Genomic DNA, 17739 nt, shown 5'->3' with positions numbered 1-17739 from the left:
GGATCATGAGAGGAGAAGGCAAGGAGGAATTGGTGCAACTGATTATAAGCTGACAATCAACACACCACTTCCTTGTCGAGAAGCTGTGATGAAGAGCACATCAACCAAAGCCCAGCTATCACGCCTTCTGTGCACTTTTGACCTCACCACTAATAACATCTTGTTTGTGAATGACACAGACTGCATTGTGAAGCATGAAGAGGCTGACATCACCCTAGTTAGCTACATGCTCCATGCAGCTGAAGCAGGGGCTCCAATAATACGTATCCTGAGTGATGACACTGATGTATTTGTTCTGTTGGTGTACTGGGCTTGGAAGGCCAATGCCAAATCAACAGTGCAGATGGAGAAGTGGAATGGCACCATCCTGGATATAAATGCCACTGTCAGAGAATTGGGTGACAGGTGTCAAGGTCTCCTGGGGATGCATGCACTATCGGGATGCGACACTGCTTCCTATCCCTGTGGAAAGGGCAAGACATCTGCCCTGAAAGTACTCCTAGGGAATTCTATCCCTGGTCTCAATACAGTGCTTGGTGAACCTGATGCTACTCACAGTGCCCTAAAAGATGTTGGGACTGAGTTCTTTGTCGCACTGTATGGGCAGAAGAAGGCCAAGTCGATGAATAGCACTCGTTACCAGATTTACAGTCGCAGCAAAAAGCCTCCTAAACTTAAAAAGCTTCCTCCTACTGATGCCAACCTGATGCTACACATACTGCGTGCTCATCTTCAGGTCATGTTGTGGAAGGCTGCAGGTCAGAGAGAGCCACCTGTAGAAGCATGCCATCCAGGCATGTAGCTAAGTTTGGATGGGAGGTTGGTGGAAAGGTTATCATGGCTGCTCTTGCCATCCAGGCAGTGGCTCCAGTACAGCTGCTTGATGTCACCAGCTATAGCTGCAGCACATTGAAGGCCTGTAGTAAAGGAAACTGTAGCTGCCATGCTGCAAGTATCAGTTGCACTGAATACTGCAAGTGTGAAGGGGATGAGGTCGGCTGCTGCAACCCATTCACAGTTCATACAGATGAAGATGATGAGACTGAAGAGAATGAAGAAACAAATTATGAAGATGGTGAAGGCTATTAAGTGGGATGGTGTGGTTGTTCATGCATACTATATATAGTTATTTTACAGTTTGTTTGCACATTTGCAGTTCATGTACATAGTTATTGTGTTATTGTTCTTTTGGGTTAGTTTGGGTGTGTTTGTGCATGCTGGATACTTGTTCTGCATGGAACACTCCTTAATCTTTCCATACAGTAGTCCAAACACTGCCACCTGATCAGATTCCTTAAATGTTTTTCACCAACTCATACCCCCAAGTATACATTTTTACCCTAAGTAAAATTATTTTGACTCTGGCTTCATCAATGAATATGATTTTGTGTGTATGCAAATGAGTGCATATTTGATGGTTTATGGCCTCATTTGCATATTTAAACAAATTAAATTACAAAAACATGCCATACATTTTTTCTCATGTTAGCATAAGTAATCAACTGAGAAAGATTGATGGTGATATCTATTACTTTTTTTTTTTTAGCCTATTCACCTGTAATAATCTCAGTTTAATCACCTATTTATGCAAATTATGCAAATTGCTCAAAGTGCAACTTTGGGCAACCAAGCTAAATTCTATCCATTAGGCCTATAGATGATATTTCTGCAATAAAACTTTAGGGTACTCAACATTTCCGGGTTCATGAAATCACGACTAGACTATAACTGGGGTGGCACGGTGGTGTAGTGGTTAGCGCTGTCGCCTCACAGCAAGAAGGTCCGGGTTCGAGCCCCGTGGCCGGCGAGGGCCTTTCTGTGCGGAGTTTGCATGTTCTCCCCGTTTCCGCGTGGGTGTGCTCCGGTTTCCCCCACAGTCCAAAGACATGCAGGTTAGGCTAATTGGTGGTTCTAAATTGACCGTAGGTGTGAGTGTGAATGGTTGTTTGTCTCTGTGTCAGCCCTGCGATGACCTGGCGACTTGTCCAGGGTGTACCCTGCCTCTCATCCATAGTCAGCTGGGATAGGCTCCAGCTTGCCTGCGACCCTGTAGAACAGGATAAGCGGTTATGGATGGATGGCTAACTGTGGGTTTCCTAACACAATCCAAAGACGTGGGTTAGATCATCTGGTTATTCTAAATTGCCCAAAAGTGTGAATGGTTATTCATCTCTGTTTTAGCCCTGCAAAAGATTGGTGACCTGCACAGGGTGTACCCCACCCAAACTCTGCTAGGACTGCTTCCAGTTTCCCCCGCAACCCTGATGGATAAGTGGTATAATGGATGGATGGATGGATGGATGGATAATATGGTTAACTTGAGAGACAGACCTGTGAAAGACCAATTCTAAAAGCCTCCCTGTAGTTTGATCACAGATGTAGTGTTTCCTGTTTATGTAGAATAGAGTTCTTGATTGGCTGGTGATGGTTATACTAGTTTTAGTCCATGATTACTTTTACACATGACTAGTTAAGATAAGATAAGATAAGATAAGATAAGATAAGATAAGATAAGATAAGATAAGATAAGTCTGTATTGTCATTGTCACTTTTCCAAAGGTACAACGAAATTGAAGGTGCTGTTGACTCATTATGAGTTATAGAAAGAAAGAAGAAGAGAAAAAAGGGGGGAGACAAATGAAGTATAAAAATAATTAGTAAAGTATACAGAGTTGCACTGGTAAAATGGTATAAACAGAATATAAACAGAAATCTATTGTATGGTTCTATATGTATGCGGATTGCACTCAAAATAGTACGAACAGAATTTTTTTGGTTCTGTATGTACACAGATTGCACTGATAAGAAGAAATACACACGCACACACACACACACACACACACACACACACACAAATATATATATATATATATATATATATATATATATATATATATATATATATCACGGGCGATTGTTGCTCTAAGACAACGAGGGAGGCTCAGCCTCCTCTAAAAATGACAAACATCATGTAGGATGAATTGCGCTAGGCTTATGTTATAGCCAACCTTATAACATTGCTATTTCAGATCCAGAATCATAGAAATATATGTGCTCAACCCAACTACAGTGTGAAATCATTCCGTTATAACTTTCCCCAGTTCGCCTAATGTGTGCGTGAGTTTTCCCCCTCGTGACAGCGCGATGCAGCCCAGCCTCAGTGGACTTCAATGGCATTTGGGAGCTATGCGCTTTCAATATCAAAATGCAAGACGATTATTGGACAAATACTTCGAAAACACCCGCCCACGGACTCCCACGGACTCCCAGCCTCACAGTGGGAGGCAATGAGAGGGACATGGCAAAGCTTTCCACGAGGAGACTGGTGATTGGTGAAAGCGGCCGGATATTTTCTTTGATTGACAGCTCATTTCAAATATAGACAGGCAGCGGTGAATTTCAGTTCAGTCCCATGTGGATTCGCAAGTGCTGTGGTGTATTGTAAGAGATCAGCTTACATTTCGATTACATACGGTTTCTACCAGCTTTTTTAGTTTGTATATATTTTCATTGTAAATAAAGTGTAAATATAGTGTTGATAAGTTTGCTATCTTAGTTCCAGAAATTTCGTTTATTTGAGTGACTGAACTTGAACTTGAGGGGGCTAGTCAGCTAGCAAGAAAGCTGCGCACGGATGCCAAGCATTGCTGATTTAATTTTGGCGAAGCCATTTGCCAGTCTTCCTTTCGAGGAAAAAATTAAAATTAAAGAGCAGGGTAGACCAACGCCTCAAACTGACTTGGTGAAAAAGGTAGGGAATAATACTCGTTCCTTTCAGCTCTCCTGGTATGAGAAAGTGAATTGGCTAACAGCAAGTTCAGTGACGAGGAAAATGTATTGTTGGCCATGCCTCTTGATTAAACCCGGATCCGTGATTTGGTCAAACGTGGGCTTTGATGACCTGCACAATTTCACAAGGGCATATAAAAGACACGAGATCAGCAATGAGCATGTGAATGCATGCGCCCGCCTAAGCTGTCTCGGCAGAGTCAGAGTTGAGCATGCCGTGAATGAGGGTGTTCAGATCCAGGTCGCGAAGCACAATGAAGTTGTACAAAAGAACAGGGCATTCTTAAACCGGCTTATCGATGTCACTTCACTGCTCGGCCGTCAAGAGCTGTCCTTCAGAGGGCATGATGAGAGCAGTGAATCTGCGAATAAGGGCAATTACAGAGAGTTCATAGCGACGTTATCCAAATATGATTCTGTAGTTGAAACACAGTTCCAGTCATCTTAAAGACATGGGGCTGGATTGTGCAATGCCTGAGCTGTACAAGCTGTTGACATTAGTGGCAACAATTGGGGTTACGTCGGCAGGCATAGAGAGGAGCTTCTCCTGCTTGAAACGGGTGAAGTCATACAGCCGAAACACCATGGGTCAAAGTCGACTCAGCAACCTTGCTCTACTTGCAATTGAGAGGAAGTTAGTGAAGTGTCTAGAGAAGACTCCCACCCGGTATGACAGGGTAACTGAACATTTTCTAGAAAAAGAAAGGAGGGCAGAATTTTCTTTTAAATAATATTGATATGGTGGTGACCCACATCAACAACAGTAAATAGGCTACTTTAGTAATATGTCATGGATGGACCAAAAATATAGAATCTATTTAAAATGTTTATGCTGAGTATATTATATTGGAATATATATTTTTCTGGATATGAATTAAACACAGCTACAATTTGGAAAACATTTTTAAACAAAAACACAGTCGAGAACATTTCACACTACAGACCTGGATTAAAAGTGAAGGGTTATCAACATTGTCAATAAAACATTTCTCAGTCAAAATAAGTAAAATATAGGGAAAGTGTCATTGAATGAAATGTGTGGCACCCAGCTCTATGTTTGGCTCCCCAAGGTCAGTGCTTGTGCCTATTCCAGAACACTCTGCTGTTACTGCTGAGGTTCCTGACGAAGAGCTGCTTTCAATAATGATAAATTTTTAAACAACATGCCACAATTTCATCTCATCTCATTATCTCTAGCCGCTTTATCCTTCTACAGGGTCGCAGGCAAGCTGGAGCCTATCCCAGCTGACTACGGGCGAAAGGCGGGGTACACCCTGGACAAGTCGCCAGGTCATCACAGGGCTGACACATAGACACAGACAACCATTCACACTCACATTCACACCTACGGTCAATTTAGAGTCACCAGTTAACTTAACCTGCATGTCTTTGGACTGTGGGGGAAACCGGAGCACCCGGAGGAAACCCACGCGGACACGGGGAGAACATGCAAACTCCACACAGAAGGGCCCTCGCCGGACCCGGGGTTCGAACCCAGGACCTTCTTGCTGTGAGGCGACAGCGCTAACCACTACACCACCGTGCCGCCATGCCACAATTTTAAAATATAAAATGTTAAAATATACCCCCCCCCCCCAACACCACCATCATGTATATTGGACAGTAGGCTAATGGGCCAAAAGAACCTGTTATTTCACAGTTTGTGACCCTGCTAACAATCAGCCAGATCAGAGGCAAGAGTATGGGCAAAATTGATGTGTTTTTTCTTTTTCTTTTAAAATCTGTTAATATCGTAACCGACCAGCCTCCCCTGTTTGAAAGACTACATTGGCCAAGAATAATTCTATTGCACATTTGAGTTTAAAGCCATGATTGCTTTGGGATAAAAACTATTTTTTAGGCGGTTTGTCCTGGTTTTCATTGCTCTGTATCTCTTGCCTGATGGCAAAAGCTGGAAGAGACAATGACCGGGGTGTGAAGAGTCTTTTGAAATGTCCATTGCTTTCCTGCGGCATCTGGAGGTGTAAATCTGTTCCAGGGTGGGGAGGGGGCAGCCTGTTGTTTTCTCTGCTGCCCTAACGACCCTGTGGAGTGCCTTCTTCTCTGAGGATGTGCAGCTGCCGTACCATACACACAGTCCGTACGTGAGCACACTCTCTATGGAGCAGTGATAGAAGGCCCGGAGCAGGCATGACATGGCTTAAGTATATGTCATGCATCAGAAATGTAACTACTTTCAACATACAGTGTAGGACTGAGTTTACATCCTGACTTACAGTGGAACTTACATTCAACTGGTGCAGCTGGCTGCTGGTGTATTTCAAATGCTTAAACTCTAAAACAACTGTTATGAAACATAAATGGACAGGAGATAAACAGAAGAATTAACATCAGATGAATTAAAATTGCTTTACCTTTTCAACACTGCATAACAGTTCTCAGTTTGGCGATTGGTCTGATCTGGTCATGTTCTTTGAACTAAGACATGATCTCATCTCATTATCTCTAGCCGCTTTATCCTTCTGCAGGGTCACAGGCAAGCTGGAGCCTATCCCAGCTGACTATGGGCAAGTCGCCAGGTCATCACAGGGCTGACACATAGACACAGACAACCATTCACACTCACACCTACGGTCAATTTAGAGTCACCAGTTAACCTAACCTGCATGTCTTTGGACTGTGGGGGAAACCGGAGTACCCAGAGGAAACCCACGCGGACACGGGGATAACATGCAAACTCTGCACAGAAAGGCCCTCGCCGGCCACGGGGCTCGAACCCAGACCTTCTTGCTGTGAGGCGACAGCGCTAACCACTACACCACCGTGCCGCCCCTAAGAAATAAAATGTAAAATTCTCTTTAATGCAAATATGTATACACTTACAGTGTGCTAAAGGAGCCAGATTGTGTTTCAGGTCAGATTATTACTGCACCTCTCCAAAACATCATGCTCAGTGGCAGGACATTTACTCCAGTCCACAATGTCCTCAATGAGAAAACAACGTGTGAGATGTTTGCAGAGTATGACGTTTATATGGGTAAGATATCAAACAAAAATGTATTTTTTGGGGGGATGACAAAATGACAACAGTGTAATATTCCATTACTGACACATTATTGTTGTTTTGCTGCATTTACTGACACTAATGTTTCGATAAATTCCAGTTCTTGATTGTTCTAGTAACAAGTTGTTTCTATATTTCTTTCCCAGGCTACTCTGTGGCAGTGGGTCATATGAATGATGATAGCATCACTGGTAAGAACTAATATTAAGAATGTGTTTTTGGAGACCATTATCATCTTCACAGTAAGCTGTGCATTGGCAATTTTAAATGCGCCCATGACATCCAAGAAGCTATTTCATGATTTAACTTTGCTTCTAGATTATGTAGTCGGTGTCCCACTTGACCGAAACTCAGCTGGTTCTGTAAGTACATTCTCATTAGTTCAGATTTCTCATTTTCCACAATAATTATTATGAACACAATAACTAATTGTCTGCATTGTGATGATCATTGATGGTTATGTCCTAATTTTTTTTTTTTCTGAGGTCAAAATCTTCAATGGAGCTTCGTCAGTCTGTGTCACAGCCATATGGTTACTAAAGGGCTCTCAAGTGAGCAACCCCTATGTTCAGATTTCTAACTTAGGGTTTTGTCAGTAATACTGCATTTACAGTGGTGCTTGAAAGTTTGTGAACCCTTTAGAATTTTCTCTATTTCTGCATAAATATGACCTAAAATGTCATCAGATTTTCACACAAGTCCTAAAAGTAGATAAAGAGAACCCAGTTAAACAAATGACACAAAAATATTGTACTTGGTCATTTATTTATTGAGGAATATGATCCAATATTACATATCTGTGAGTGGCAAAAGTATGTGAACCTTTGCTTTCAGTATCTGGTGTGACCCCCTTGTGCAGCAATAACTGAAACTAAATGTTTCCGGTAACTGTTGATCAGTCCTGCACACCGGCTTGGAGGAATTTTAGCCCATTCCTCTGTACAGAACAGCTTCAACTCTGGGATGTTGGTGAGTTTCCTCACATGAACTGCTCGCTTCAGGTCCTTCCACAACATTTCGATTGGATTAAGGTCAGGATTTTGACTTGGCCATTCCAAAACATTAACTTTATTCTTCTTTAACCATTCTTTGGTAGAATGACTTGTGTGCTTAGAATCGTTGTCTTGCTGCATGACCCACCTTCTCTTGAGATTCAGTTCATGGACAGATGTCCTGACATTTTCCTTTAGAATTCGCTGGTATAATTCAGAATTCATTGTTCCATCAATGATGGCAAGCTCTCCTGGCCCAGATGCAGCAAAACAGGCCCAAACCATGATACTACCCCCAACATATTTCACAGATGGGATAAGGTTCTTATGCTGGAATGCAGTGTTTTCCTTTCTCCAAACATAACGCTTCTCATTTAAATCAAAAAGTTCTATTTTGGTCTCATCCATCCACAAAACATTTTTCCAATAGCCTTCTGGCTTGTCCACGTCATCTTTAGCAAACTGCAGATGAGCAGCAATGTTCTTTTTGGAGAGCAGTGGCTTTCTCCTTGCAACCCTGCCATGCACACTATTGTTGTTCAGTGTTCTCCTGATGGTGGACTCATGAACATTAACATTAGCCAATGTGAGAGAGGCCTTCAGTTGCTTAGAAGTTACCCTGGGGTCCTTTGTGACCTCGCCGACTATTACACACCTTGCTCTTGGAGTGATTTTTGTTGGTTGACTGCTCCTGGGGAGGGTAACAATGGTCTTGAATTTCCTCCATTTGTACACAATCTGTCTGACTGTGGATTGGTGGAGTCCAAACTCTTTAGAGATGATTTTGTAACCTTTTCCAGTCTGATGAGCATCAACAACGCTTTTTCTGAGGTCCTCAGAAATCTCCTTTGTTCATGCCATGATACACTTCCACAAACATGTGTTGTGAAGATCAGACTTTGATAGATCCCTGTTCTTTAAATAAAACAGGGTGCCCACTCACACCTGATTGTCATCCCATTGATTGAAAACACCTGACTCTAATTTCACCTTCAAATTAACTGCTAATCCTAGAGGTTCACATACTTTTGCCACTGACAGATAGGTAATATTGGGTCATTTTCCTCAATAAATAAATGACCAAGTATAATATTTTTGTCTCATTTGTTTTAACTAGGTTCTCTTTATCTACTTTTAGGACTCGTGTGAAAATCTGATGATGTTTTAGGTCATATTTATTCAGAAATATAGAAAATTCTAACGGGTTCACAAACTTTCAAGCACCACTGTATTGTCAGGCTAACTTTCAAATGTATTGGTGAAGAATTATTTTCAGACCAGATCTTTTTAGATTCACTTGAAGGTTCTGTTATACCTTCAAAAATAAAAGTTCATCCTCCACTACAATATGTGTGCTTGGCCTCCACAGGTAGCTTCCTACTTTGGCCACAGTGTTGCTGTGACTGACGTTAACGGGGATGGGTAAATGACATTTATGTCAGCAGGAATTCTTGACACATTAATAAATTAATGATAAACAAGAAATTAAAAATGTATATTAAATAAGGAATATTGTATTCTTTAATATAATCATAATTTTAGTGTGGTTTCTTGTATAGTATGAATAACATTTAGTTAATTTTATTTGATACATTATTTCCATATATTATAAAACATGTATTTTAGATGTTATACAAAATGAATTCATTATTTGATCTAATAATCATTAATATTTCAGTAAGTAGTACTTAAGTTGTAAAGTATATCTAAATGATTTGAATAAAACACTATTATATCATCATATTTAATTACTTAAGACATTTTAAGATATCTTTTGGGCATTGGATAGTAATATTCATTCTGTACTTCTGGAATCTTCTGCTAACTCAGGAGGGATGATATCCTGGTGGGTGCTCCTCTCTTCATGGAGCGGTTGTCCACATGTAAGCTTTGCGAGGTGGGCCAGGTGTACGTTTACCTCCAGAAGGAAGGTTATCGCTTCTCCCCAAAGCCTGAGCAAACCTTATCAGGCACTCATTCTTATGGACATTTTGGCATCACTATCGCTCCTTTGGGGGACATCAACCATGATGGCTTCGATGGTAAGAAGCTACAGTAGCTGTAAAGAGCTAGAAAATTTGCATAGTAACCAAAAGCAGCTTGTGGTTAGCGCTGTCGCCTCACAGCAAGAAGGTCCGGGTTTGAGCCCCGTGGCCAGCGAGGGCCTTTCTGTGCGGAGTTTGCATGTTCTCCCCGTGTCCGCGTGGGTTTCCTCCGGGTGCTCCGGTTTCCCCCACAGTCCAAAGACATGCAGGTTAGGTTAACTGGTGACTCTAAATTGACCGTAGGTGTGAATGTGAGTGTGAATGGTTGTCTGTGTCTGTGTCAGCCCTGTGATGATCTGGCGACTTGTCCAGGGTGTACCCCGCCTTTCGCCCGTAGTCAGCTGGGATAGGCTCCAGCTTGCTTGCGACCCTGTAGAACAGGATAAAGCGGCTAGAGATAATGAGATCATATATATGTATATATTTTTTTTTGGGGGGGGGAGGCGGCAGGATGACATTAATAAGGACATCAAACAAAATGAAGTCAAGAGGCTATCACACTTGATACACTTGTCTGCTATCTCATCTCATCTCATTATCTCTAGCTGCTTTATCCTGTTCTACAGGGTCGCAAGCAAGCTGGAGCCTATCCCAGCTGACTACGGGCGAAAGGCGGGGTACACCCTGGACAAGTCGCCAGGTCATCACAGGGCTGACACATAGACACAGACAACCATTCACACTCACATTCACACCTACGGTCAATTTAGAGTCACCAGTTAACCTAACCTGCATGTCTTTGGACTGTGGGGGAAACCGGAGCACCCGGAGGAAACCCACGCGGACACGGGGAGAACATGCAAACTCCGCACAGAAAGGCCCTCGCCGGCCACGGGGCTTGAACCCAGGACCTTCTTGCTGTGAGGCGACAGCGCCAACCACTACACCACCTTGCCGCCCTTGTCTGCTATAGGCTAGTAAATCTTTAGAGTAACCCAGCACTAGGAAGTTGAGAGCGAACACCATACAGACATCCAGCACACAGTCAAGCAGCTTGTGTCGAGTGGTTTTTGGACGTACCTTTATTCAGTTTTGTCCACACAGCAAAATTTCCAACCCAACCACATATCAAAAATGACATCAGAAAAGATATGAATCTAGCCCCAAAAATTGCACTTTGGAAACGTAAGATACATTTTTCTTTTTTTTTCAGCCTGTATGGAAAACAAGGCCACTGTAGTGCACGTGGTGCATTTCCAATATATGGCCATTATCCCCCTTTCTCTCTCCCAAACTTTGCAATATAATTACAGCAGAAACTGTTGAGTATTTTTATACTATCCCAATTTGGTGTGAAAAACACAACCCTGGCAGCTCCTTGTCCTCTGACGATATTTCCGGAGTGTGTTTCTTGTCCCAATGGGCCTCTAATAATACTTGCTCCAGTTCCCATTTTTGGCCACTATGTGTAATAATAACTCTAATTGATCAAAATTGCACTCTTGTGCAACATCTAGAAACATGAATAAATCAATGGAATAACAGTTTGTATTTGTGAAATGCATTTTTCCCCCTTAGGTCACTAAAAAATAATAAATAAATAAACTTTTATTAGTATTTCAACAAAATTTAAAATATTTGAGAAGATCAGTCTCGGACACCAAAATGTAGTAAGGCCAACCAGAAAAGTGCTACTCCTCTAGTGAGCCTTACCATACTCATTGGGCAGTTCCATAATCAATGCCCTTATCAGCAAGATGACATGCTGGATATTGCAGTAGGCAGTGAGCCTTTAGAGCAAGTGACCCACTTCGGAGATCTCGGTTTTCCGACGATTCCTTGGACAAGAAAATCATTGTGAGTACTGGCCATGCTTCTGGTGCATTCAACACTCTAAATAATATCTGGAGAAACTTGTATCACACTCAATACAAAAGTCAAGATCTTTGAAAGTGGTGTCATCACACTATTCCTGGACAGTTGTCCCACATGGGATCTGAAACAACAACAGCTGACTTGAAAGCTTCCATCATACCTGCTTACAGAGAATCTTAAAGGTACGGTTTTACCATCACATCTCAAACAAGGAAATAAGCAGAAGGACAGGCTGTTGTAAAATCAGCACCTTATTAAGTTTCATCTGACTCCGCTCGTTTGGCCACGTCTCACGGATGCAGAAAAGCATACCTAGACACCTACTTGACTGGGTGCCTGCCCACCACCGTCAGGGTGTTGGTTGCCCACGGACAAATCTGATGCAAACTCTACAATCAGACGTGGTACTATTTTTGAGAGAGGGGTGCAACTTGGAGCTGACTAAGCACTGCAAAGAGGACAGGGAAAGATGCAGATGGCTCGTCTCTACCGTCAAACATGACCTGACCTGTAGCAAGCAGGCAGACCCGCCCTAAAGCAGATGAAGACCTGACCAAGTCCAAGTCCTAAAATATTTGAGAATGGTTTGAAGATTCTTGTCCTTGGATGGCAGGAGTGGACCCCAACGTGATCTTCTGCTGTTGCATGCTGAGATGCTTTTCTGCTCACCACGGTTGTAAAGAGTTGCTATGAGTTGCTATAGACCCTTTTCAGTCACGTGACCTTCGTAAACGCGACCACCAATTTGGACATGTAGCGGACTTCGGCTCAAATTGGTTTGAATGCGAGGAAGGCGACAAACGGAGAACATACAAGAAAAAGGAGCAAGATGCAGAAAACACCTTCGCTATCCAGCGACGTAGGACATTTACAGGGCGAGCAGAGGGAGAGGTATTTTCAAAAATTGAGGTTAGCAGGCTTAGAGAACGACGTTTACCATCACACTGCCCTGGCGCTGTGTACAGTTTACCTTCTATGGTTTGTGCACTCACTATTTGCCATTACTTTCTCCAACCGTTGTTACAGATTACAGGGAACGGCCTGGATTTAAGAGACAAATACATGTTCTTCTTGTTTTGAACACTTATTTGTAGGCAGTGCTTAATTTGTAAAGTGGGAGGTCCCGGAGCGCAGAGGATGAGCAGCTCCGGTGCGGAAAAAAAGAGGGGGGGAGGGGGGCGCGGCGCTGCGCTGCGCTTCTGGGCATGTTTTGTAATAACACTGCAAATTAAGTTCATCTGCAGATATTTTGTGGATGTCGTTTCATAAGAGAAATCACCAACAAGACAGATATCAAAATTAGACATTAACACTAAATAAACTTGCATTTTTTTATTTAATTATTTGTTTGTTTGTTTTTTGTTACATAGTCAAAAGAGGTGTTGGATCACTGGATCCAGTGTAAATAGCTGCCGGAGCCAACGCCCGAGGTTCCGGAGCGCGCTCCAGCTTGCTCCCCCTCAAATTAAGCGCTGTTTGTAGGACACTGCCTCTGATCTGTCCTACAGTCTACCAACAGCAAAGGAACACAATGCTAGCTTTTCTGGCTAATTTTATTCGTCTTACCTCCAACAAAGTGGTCACTACACAAGCGTTGGTATGCCGAGGGCTGCCAATCTTTCCTGTTTATGGCCGCTATCCATCTTCTCTGTCGGGATCCGATAAAATGATAACCCTTGCCTTGTTTGTTGATGGTTACTACATCCAGGTGCACAACAATATAGTGGCATGATGGAAGTCTTGCTGAAAATAAACACTTTCTTTGCTGCCGTTCCTCAATGTTGGCTGTGGTAAACTACTGGTAGTACATGTCCAAAATGGCGGCCGCGTTTGTCGTGACGTCACGTGAAAAGGGTCCATATCCTTTCGGGCAGCTTGGACCAATCTGGCCATTTTCCTCTGACCTCGCTCATCAACAAGACATTTCCACCCACAGAACTATCACTCATTCGGTGTTTTTTTGGTTTTCGCACCATTCTGTGTAAACTCTTGAGACTGTTGTGTGTGGAAACCCCAGGAGATCAGCCATTTGTGAAATACTCAAACCAGTCCATCTGGCACCAACACCCATGTCACAGTGAAAGTTACGCTTTGAGATGACAATTTTTCCCATTCCGATGTTCAAAGTGAACATTAACTGAAAATATTTGACTTTTAGGCTTAAAATCCTTGCTCTGCACAAATATTCTACAGCTTTGAATGGCCTTTGAAATTAATTTGCCATTCCAGGTGCTCATTTTTCCTCTTTAGACACAATATCGTGTCTACTGGACAAGCAGGACTTCTTGACTGAGCTCATTTTTCTCACTTACAGGTAACTAGGGCCACGAATGTAAACGCAATATTTCCAAAGCAGGGTTTCAGATGTTCAGCTGTCTGTGCCAGTGAGTGCAATTCAGAAACTGCATGTTTTCCTCATCATCTGCAATTATGAATTGGTGAAACATAAATCACAGAAATAACACAGCAATATTGCACAAAATAAATCCTACATACCAGGATAAAATATCAAGAAAAGAGCCTTAAATTGACTGCCCGTAAGCATGGACACTATGTATGAAAGTGTTAGTCCTTTGTAAAGTGTCTTAACTGAAAGATCAGCCTAAAAACACTGAATAACTGAAATCATCTGATTGCAGATGTGGCTGTGGGGGCACCAGGTTCTGGTGAAGGAGGTTTGGTGTTCATCTATATAGGACAGAGTGATGGTTTGAACCCACAGTATGTACAAGTCATCAAGAGCCCTTTCCAGTCTCCTGCACCAGCATTCGGTTTTAGCATAAGAGGAGGCACAGACATCGACAACAACGGCTATCCAGGTTTCTATTCGATTCTGTTCTTGTCTTTCTCCCCAAATTTGTTGAAATAACAAGTCAAGTTTTGGCTCCTTAAAATGAAATGGTAACTCAACCATCCATTTTCTTCTCTTGGCTGGACTTTAAATGGGTACTTTCAACCAGTTATGCTCTTGAAAAGAAACTTTTGTCTTAATCTAGTCCAGTGTACCTTCTTTTATTTTCTACTGCTATTTAAATCATCAGCACTTGAACCAGTCACTGTGCATTACAACAGTTCAGTCCTCTTTTTAAGGCCAAACGCTTTCGAAGTCACACAAGTTCAAAATCACAGCTGAGTGCAGCTTCCATGAAAAGCTTGATTAGATGTGTCTCATGGGAGAGGCTGTTGGTAGTTTGAGCAACTGTCGGAAAAGAGACAAGCATTAGAAAAGACCACGAACCTCAGCCGTGACTCTTGGGCATGCACTGGACATGACAATGCTCTCTAATAGATAGTATCTTTGTCTCTGGAGTGCTATCCCTGAGAGACAGAGGACAGCTGTCCATTAGACACACTTGTTTACTTCTAAAAACAAACTAGACTGAAGTTGTTTTGTTAAGATTCATCTGTTTTGTCGAGATTTTCACTTTAGCTTTCTTTGCCCTGCAGATGTTATTGTTGGTGCATGGGGAGCAGATAAAGTGGCTGTATACAGGTAGGGGGGAAAAAAGACAACTGAAAAAGATGAAAAAAGCCAAAAAGCGAAGGAATTATGTTCATACACAGGCACAGCATTAATTATTTGCATTAATAGTTATGACATCACATTCTGTACGTACTCTATTGTCCCCATGTCCATGTTTGTTTCCTTCATGTTCTCCATTTTCCTCCTACTTCACAAAAGCATGCAGATACATGGATTGGAGTGATAAAAGGAAAGTAAGACAAAAATGTATCTTTACTAGGTCAAAAGCTGTAGTGATAACCAAAGCCCAGCTCTCCTTCTTACCCGATTTCCTCCAGCCTGATGAAAAACTCTGTGATCTTCAAGGCAAACCTGTCTCATGGTAAGGATTTAGTACAACATATTGAAATAGACATTTAACCTGCCGGCATCTGAAGAGTTTTTAACATTGTGTTGAAATGAATGTGGAATGCTTGCAATGTTCACACATGGAAAGAATTCTTTGCCAACCATTTTGTCAGTCAATAACAAAAGCCAGAGTGCTGTCCTGTTCTAACTCTCAGTCCATGTGCTCAGCAAATTCAGTACGTGACTTTGGAGTTCTGTGTATCAAGAGTGGGAACATGGTGCTTGAAAGTTTGTGAACCCTTTAGAATTTTCTATATCTCTGCATAAATATGACCTAAAACATCATCAGATTTTCACACAAGTCCTTAAAGTAGATAAAGAGAACCCAGTTAAACAAATGAGACAAAAAATATTGTACTTGGTCATTTATTTATTGAGGAAAATGATCCAATATTACATATCTGTGAGTGGCAAAAGTATGTGGACCTTTGCTTTCAGTATCTGGTGTGACCCCCTTGTGCAGCAATAACTGCAACTAAACGTTTCCGGTAACTGTTGATCAGTCCTGCACACCGGCTTGGAGGAATTTTAGCTCATTCCTCCGTACAGAACAGCTTCAACTCTGGGATGTTGGTGGGTTTCCTCACGTGAACTGCTCGCTTTAGATCCTTCCACAACATTTCGATTGGATTAAGGTCAGGACTTTGACTTGGCCATTCCAAAACATTAACTTTATTCTTCTTTAACCATTCTTTGGTAGAATGACTTGTGTGCTTAGGGTCGTTGTCTTGCTGCATGACCCACTTTCTCTTGAGATTCAGTTCATGGACAGATGTCCTGACATTTTCTTTTAGAATTCGCTGGTATAATTCAGAATTCATTGTTCCATCAATGATGGCAAGCCATCCTGGCCCAGATGCAGCAAAACAGGCCCAAACCATGATACTACCACCACCATGTTTCACAGATGGGATAAGGTTCTTATGCTGGAATGCAGTGTTTTCCTTTCTCCAAAGATAACGCTTCTCATAATTTACCAAAATGTTCTATTTTGGTCTCATCCATCCACAAAACATTTTTCCAATAGCCTTCTGGCTTGTCCACATGAGCTTTAGCAAACTGCAGACAAGCAGCAATGTTCTTTTTGGAGAGCAGTGTCTTTCTCCTTGCAACCCTGCCATGCACACTATTGTTGTTCAGTGTTCTCCTGATGGTGAACTCATGAACATTAACATTAGCCAATGTGAGAGAGGCCTTCAGTTGCTTAGAAGTTACCCTGGGGTCTTTTGTGACCTCGCCAACTATTACATGCCTTGCTCTTGGAGTGATCTTTGTTGGTCGACCACTCCTGGGGAGGGTAACAATGGTCTTGAATTTCCTACACTTGTACACAATCTGTCTGACTGTGGATTGGTGGAGTCAAAACCATCTCTTTAGAGATGGTTTTGTAACCTTTTCCAGCCTGATGAGCATCAACAACACTTTTTCTCAGGTCCTCAGAAATCTCCTTTGTTCATGCCATGATACACTTCCACAAACGTGTTGTGACGATCAGACTTTGATAGATCCCTGTTCTTTAAATAAAACAGGGTGCCCACTCACACCTGATTGTCATCCCATTGATTGAAAACACCTGATTCTAATTTCACCTTCACATTAACTGCTAATCCTAGAAGTTCACATACTTTTGCCACTCACAGATATGTAATATTGGATCATTTTCCTCAATAAATAAATGACTAAGTAGAATATTTGTCTCATTTGTTTAACTGGGTTCTCTTTATCTACTTTTAGGACTTGTGTGAAAATCTGATGATGTTTTAGGTCATATTTATGCAGAAATATAGAAAATTGTAAAGGGTTCACAAACTTTCAAGCACCACTGTAGAACAAAAAAGTGGACAGTCTGCTTATGCATGAGGGATTAATTGGTAACAAGTTTTTCCATCTGTATCTGACAAGTGAGACAAAATTTATAACTCAGAATTTGTTCGGCCCATTTACACATTAAACGTTGGAGAATATAATAATGATGTAAGCCTTCCAAAAGCAAATCTGTCTCTTTTTCTTCTTTCAGCTTTAACATCATGCTGTGCATTAGTGTATCTGGGTACAGAATACCAGAGCAGATTGGTAAGAACGTCATGGTGTATTATCCTGCTCCTGTAAATCTAGGTTCCTGCATAGTTAAGTACAATTATGTACAAAATGAACATCTGTATGACTTTAGTGCTGGTTACAGCCCTAATAGAGTATCTTGGG

At 41.9% G+C, this 17739-nt stretch overlaps 1 protein-coding gene across 2 annotated transcripts in view; it reads left to right on the top strand.

Moving 5' to 3' along the window:
• The window catches only part of itga2b (integrin, alpha 2b), a 64312-nt gene that overhangs the window by 17960 nt on the left and 28613 nt on the right, over window positions 1–17739 (top strand). For both annotated transcript variants that reach the window (XM_060901898.1, XM_060901897.1), the window contains exons 7-16: window positions 6665–6787; window positions 6961–7005; window positions 7133–7176; window positions 7300–7365; window positions 9176–9228; window positions 9637–9848; window positions 14306–14485; window positions 15114–15159; window positions 15410–15511; window positions 17555–17610. In XM_060901898.1, the coding sequence (XP_060757881.1) occupies window positions 6665–6787; window positions 6961–7005; window positions 7133–7176; window positions 7300–7365; window positions 9176–9228; window positions 9637–9848; window positions 14306–14485; window positions 15114–15159; window positions 15410–15511; window positions 17555–17610 (927 nt within the window). The remainder of the gene's footprint in view (window positions 1–6664; window positions 6788–6960; window positions 7006–7132; window positions 7177–7299; window positions 7366–9175; window positions 9229–9636; window positions 9849–14305; window positions 14486–15113; window positions 15160–15409; window positions 15512–17554; window positions 17611–17739) is intronic.

This window comes from Neoarius graeffei, chromosome 20 (genome assembly GCF_027579695.1).
Source record: "Neoarius graeffei isolate fNeoGra1 chromosome 20, fNeoGra1.pri, whole genome shotgun sequence".
Classification (NCBI taxonomy): domain Eukaryota; kingdom Metazoa; phylum Chordata; class Actinopteri; order Siluriformes; family Ariidae; genus Neoarius; species Neoarius graeffei.
The sequence above is the reverse complement of the archived record's forward strand: the minus strand, read 5'-3'. Positions and strand labels throughout refer to the sequence as shown.